The 5,000-nt window shown below is 39.1% G+C and overlaps 1 protein-coding gene across 2 annotated transcripts in view; it reads left to right on the plus strand.

Annotated features, from left to right (window-relative positions):
* LOC122252223 (uncharacterized) overlaps positions 1-5,000 on the plus strand; it is a 38,597-nt gene that overhangs the window by 14,447 nt on the left and 19,150 nt on the right. The window contains exon 5 of one of the 2 annotated variants that reach the window (XM_086547462.1): positions 4,068-4,190. In XM_086547462.1, the coding sequence (XP_086403588.1) occupies positions 4,068-4,190 (123 nt within the window). Of the gene's footprint in view, positions 1-4,055; positions 4,191-5,000 lie in introns of both variants that reach the window. The other variant, XM_086547461.1, reaches the window with a different exon arrangement.

The raw sequence follows: 5,000 nt of genomic DNA on the forward strand, positions 1-5,000 counted from the left end.
ACAAAATAATTTTGCTTGTCTGTCCAGTAGTTCATGAATGGTTACCCGTCAATAGCATTAAAGTCAATTGGCCACTTAAAATGGACCTCATCCTTTATATCCTAAAAAAAAATCAATTACTTCTGTTGATTCCCTGAGGTTATGACATATTGTTTTTGTTCATATTTTATTTTTCTTCAATGAAGCTAGAGTGTCAACTCTTTTACCAATAGTTGCCTCCCTTTTCTTGTGGAATATGATAGTATCTGAAGGAATCAATCTGCTGTCAAGGCCTACTACTTGAGAAAAAAAAAAAAAAAAAAAACATCAGTATCTTTTGTACAGCTTCACTGGAGACGTTCCACCACAATGCAGTTTCCACTACAGGAGTCTAATAAAATTTGTTGCATTATTTCCGTGGTGTATTTCCGTTTCTTTCCTGGCAGTTATCAGGAGTGGACAAATCTTCTAAGGTTGACGAAGATTGGTTTCCGTTGTCATGTTCATTGTCTGTTTGGTTTTCACATATTCCTGAATGTCACTCAGTTATTTTATTTGCCAGACTACATTTCCTCTTATTTCTGTATACCTTCCTTTTAGTAGCTTTATGGTCAACAGAACCAAGGGAACCAGCACTACCATTTAACTTTGCTTCATACCACTCGATATCTTCTTGTAGCACTTCTCTCGGTTGTCTCTTGCCTTTAAAAGATACGATTTCAGTACCAATAAACGAAACTTTCAAACTCTCCTTCTGTATATAATAAGATACTTTCTTTATGTTTAGTACTTTTGTGATAGCATTTAGTTTAGTAATAGTCTTCAGTCCAAATTTCTGATATAATTCTTCAATTCAGTCACAGGTTTCGAAGCATTTTCTCGTCCAGAAACGTTTGAATTTTAATCACTTTCAGCGAATTATATCGTGCTAAAATATCACAAACACATAGCAACACAACAGAAGCTTGTTGGAATGTATAATAATGTTATTCATTAACTAACATTTATATGCTTATTGAAGAAACACGGGCATTACTTTTATAGGCCATTAAGGTCAGTCAGTGACCTAAGGTCATCGAGGAACTTGTTATATGCGTTATTTAAGTGCCTAAGATCAGTGAAGAATTTGTTACATGTAATATTTAAGTGCCCAAGGTCAGCAAGGAACTTGATGACCTAAAGACACAAATTTGATTATGATTCGGAAGGGAACTATGATCACTTAACGTTAGCGAGGAAGTTCGAAGTGCGTGGACCTCGTCCGCCTTCGCGGCCCCAATTCCGCGGAAATGCGTAATATATTAAATTGAAAAGTGCAACCCCTAAACGTTATCAGATCAAGCTGATTTTTTTCACATTTCATTTTTATGATATATGGAGCCTATTTTTGTACAGTCACGATGACATTTCAAAAGTTGCAATTATTGAAATACCCTATGGTACAATACACAGCGAAGGGAAAGGGAGAGGTCAAAGAGGAAGAAGATCTTCCGATACCACACCCTTAACTTCCGAGGGGTGGAATATGAGGCGGAGAATTGGTCTCCAACATCGACGCCTTTCATGCCAACATTGTAGTTGGCAACAATGCAGGGCTTCTCTCCCTCCTCGACCAGAGTAGTGTGGACGGTGGAGAGCATTGTAATGACATTACAGTCACTTCACTGTAGAGTAAGCAACCCTTTGTTGCTGCTTCTTTAGTCCACATGGCCCCTCTTTTTCATGGTGAGGTCACGGGGCATCCCCTTACATGTTACCCTCACTGTCCCCATGGCATTCGTCCGTCGAGACTGGAGTATATGGAAAAGATAAGGGAAGTGTACCCATTGTCTGCAATGACAGTATACCTTTTCCCCATGTTACCACTCAATTCCAGTAAATCTAGTACTGCCTTCATTGAGGCTGGCACAGTGCTCTTATCCTGGCCTGTGTAAATCTGGAAACACAAAGTGTATCTGCTGGACGGGCTAGTACTGCCAGACAATTTGTACACCTTCAAACCAAATTTAGCCCGCTTGTTTTTATTGAAGGTGACAAACCTCAGTATCCTGGGGACCCATGGAACTTCCACAAGGACTCGTCTATGGCGATACCTAGAAGCTGACAAAATGCAAATGTCAGTAACACTATTTCAAATTTGATAAATGGCATATATGTACACAAACTGTAATGGTATAGAAACAATAACAGTGAAAAATTATAAAATCTATGGTCTTGCAGATGATGTGTTGAAGGAGATCTCAATGGGGCTGCTGGTTGCATCCAGGTCTGCTTTGACCCCAGGTGAACCAGCAAACCCAAAGCTTCTCGGGACGTTCTTCTTCTTTAGAAGTTTCAGGTTCATTCCTCCGCCACTCTTTGGTGGCGAAGGTAGACAATGGCTTGTCACTTTCTGACATAGTCCAGCTCATCCTCTTGAGTTTAGACCATTATCACTGTCCTCCTCTGCCCTGCAAGGAACGTATTCGTCCCCACTACTCTCCCTGTCAGAGGAGGAGTCATGGGACGTCAGTCTTCGTTGTAACCCGGATGTTAATGCCTGGGATTCATCATCATCCGAACTGGAGGGGAGGAGGAGCATTTGGCATTGTCTCTTTGGAGCTATATGTAATTTATGGGGTTCAACCTCCTTATATACCCAAGGTTTTCCCCAATTTCCCGCCAGGTGACCAATAGCAATGTCATATAGGCCAGTCAGGACAATGGCATAAACGATTTTCAGGGACGTCACAGTAGTATGACATTCCGTCATTACGCACTTTTTGCGTAACACCCGTCATCATTGTGTTAAGTGGATTTCCTGGGATTTTCAGCCATATTGCAAACATCAGTCCCACAGAGTTACCATATTTAAGGTGAAGCCACACATTCTTAATCCTTCTGAATTAGGCCAGATCTCAAGATGTTCAGCTTGGGCTGGGCATCCTAAGATGTGTTTATTATTTTCTTCTAAACTTGTGGTATGATGATGAGTCTATATATAATATATTAGGCTACATATTTAACCCATTCACACTGGGGCGTTTATTGCCTAATAACTGAGCGAAGTCTCCTGGCAAGAGATCTTTCCTGCCGCAATGCTCCTCTAACCTACCCAATTCTACAGGGTGATACCTCCAGCCCTACTTGATATTTATATAACAATCTGGCCCACAACAGCCTAGCCAACTAAATTAATAAGTCAATGCCTCAATGATCAACTTTTTTACCACAGAAGCACAGGGGAAAAAATCACCAGGGAGAAAATGGCTACTTGGCAACTTCAATCATGTTAAAAGGCACTGACGTGAGACTGGCAACTGTTTTCAATAAATTTCTTGTAACCTAGTCAATGGTTTGCCTTTTTTTCTATAAAAATTTTGTTCACTGTCACTTTTGGGTTTTCTTTGGCACTCCAGCCTGCTGGCTACTACTAGAAGCTTTCTTTAGCCCTTACATTGAAAAGGTTGCCATGATGTGATAGGATTTCATCCGATGGGAGCAAAATATTACAATGTCGCAAATGGGTTAACACAGTAACTGTGGGCTATACATTTGTAACCACACACCAATGAAATTGAGTAAAAAAAAAATTCTGCTCCTCTATGATGTACATGTATTGATAAATATGAAATTCGCTGTGAGCAATATAAGAGTACATGCAAATTTTACTTATACTCTCTCTCTTTTCCTATGTGATTATATTCAGATAGAATAGTGTTATATGAATACTAGTGAAGGGTATGATGCAACAATAAGTTTGGATTTTGTTTGATTCTTTTTTTCTATTTTATTTTCATTAATTTATTTATTATTGTTTTTTTTTTTTTTTTTTTTTTTTTTTTTTGCAATTAGATTCTGATTCTTTTTTTGAGCAAGTAGATATGCTGTTCCTTTTTATGCATTCATCATTAATCCACAGGGAACACAATAATGATAGAAGCTATATGTTGGTGCTTGTAATGCCAATTCCTATCATAAGTTATGTCTCAAAGCTGAATTATAATTTTTGGCATGTGGTCACCTGCGTTGTTATTTCTCTCCACTCCCCATTGCTAGGTTAGTAACGAGGCAGCTTTACTGATGAAGTTTGCTAGTTTCTCTCTCAGCTGGTTCCAGTGAAGATGACAGTTGCAAGAGCCATGACAGAGAGGAACAGCAGGTTAAGAGGAGGAAGAGTCGCTGGGAAGACTCCTCCCCTACCAACGTACCTGCTGTGTTGCCTGCACAAGGTAAGGGAACCTTTGCCATTCTCTTCCTCTAGGACCTTAACCCATTGGTCGCGGTATTAAAAAAAGGTCTGTGCAGTAGGATAGCTGTTTTACATGTCTGGCATGGTGCCATCCGCGTCTATGACCGACTCTGCCTTTGCACCAAATCATGCCATCCGCTGCTAATGGGTTAATGTGTTGCTGTATACAATGTGACTATTGTCATGTTGATATGATATTTAAGATTAAGATGATTGTGACTACTAAAATTTTAAAGCTAGCAACAATCGAAGTATATGTACGTATTCTGTGAATGATGATATATCCCAAATCTTTTATGAATTCCCAAAAGTAAATCAGAAAAGCTCAAGTTAGATACACAAGATGTTCCAATTACATTTCTCTTAATTTAAAATAATGAACTTAGCTGACACAGTTATTAGGGTATTGCTGAACTAACAGAAACTTGTAGAAATGGTGCCATTCTGTTGTATACTCTTCATCTGTTAAGATGAAGGATGAAGCATCATTAGCTTCTTTGGCCTCACATCATAAAAGTTGGACCTTCATAGTCTGGCAAGCTTGAGACCAAACAGATGCCTCAGATGCATTGTCCCTGAAAATGACAAAGTAATGCTTTCATGGTTCCTTACGAGTCATTTATATGTCTGTACAGAGTAATGAGCAATAGATAGTCAGTTTTCCCAATCATCAGAGCTGCCAGACTCATGGTTTCAGCCTTTAGTAATCTCAAATGTGTACTTTATTACATGTATTTTTGCATCTAAAGTTATTGACCCATTCACGACATAACGTATTTTCGCTTACTCC

This window comes from Penaeus japonicus, unplaced genomic scaffold (genome assembly GCF_977035675.1).
Source record: "Penaeus japonicus unplaced genomic scaffold, GWHDUDI00000001_assembly GWHDUDI00000019, whole genome shotgun sequence".
Taxonomy (NCBI): Eukaryota; Metazoa; Arthropoda; class Malacostraca; order Decapoda; family Penaeidae; genus Penaeus; species Penaeus japonicus.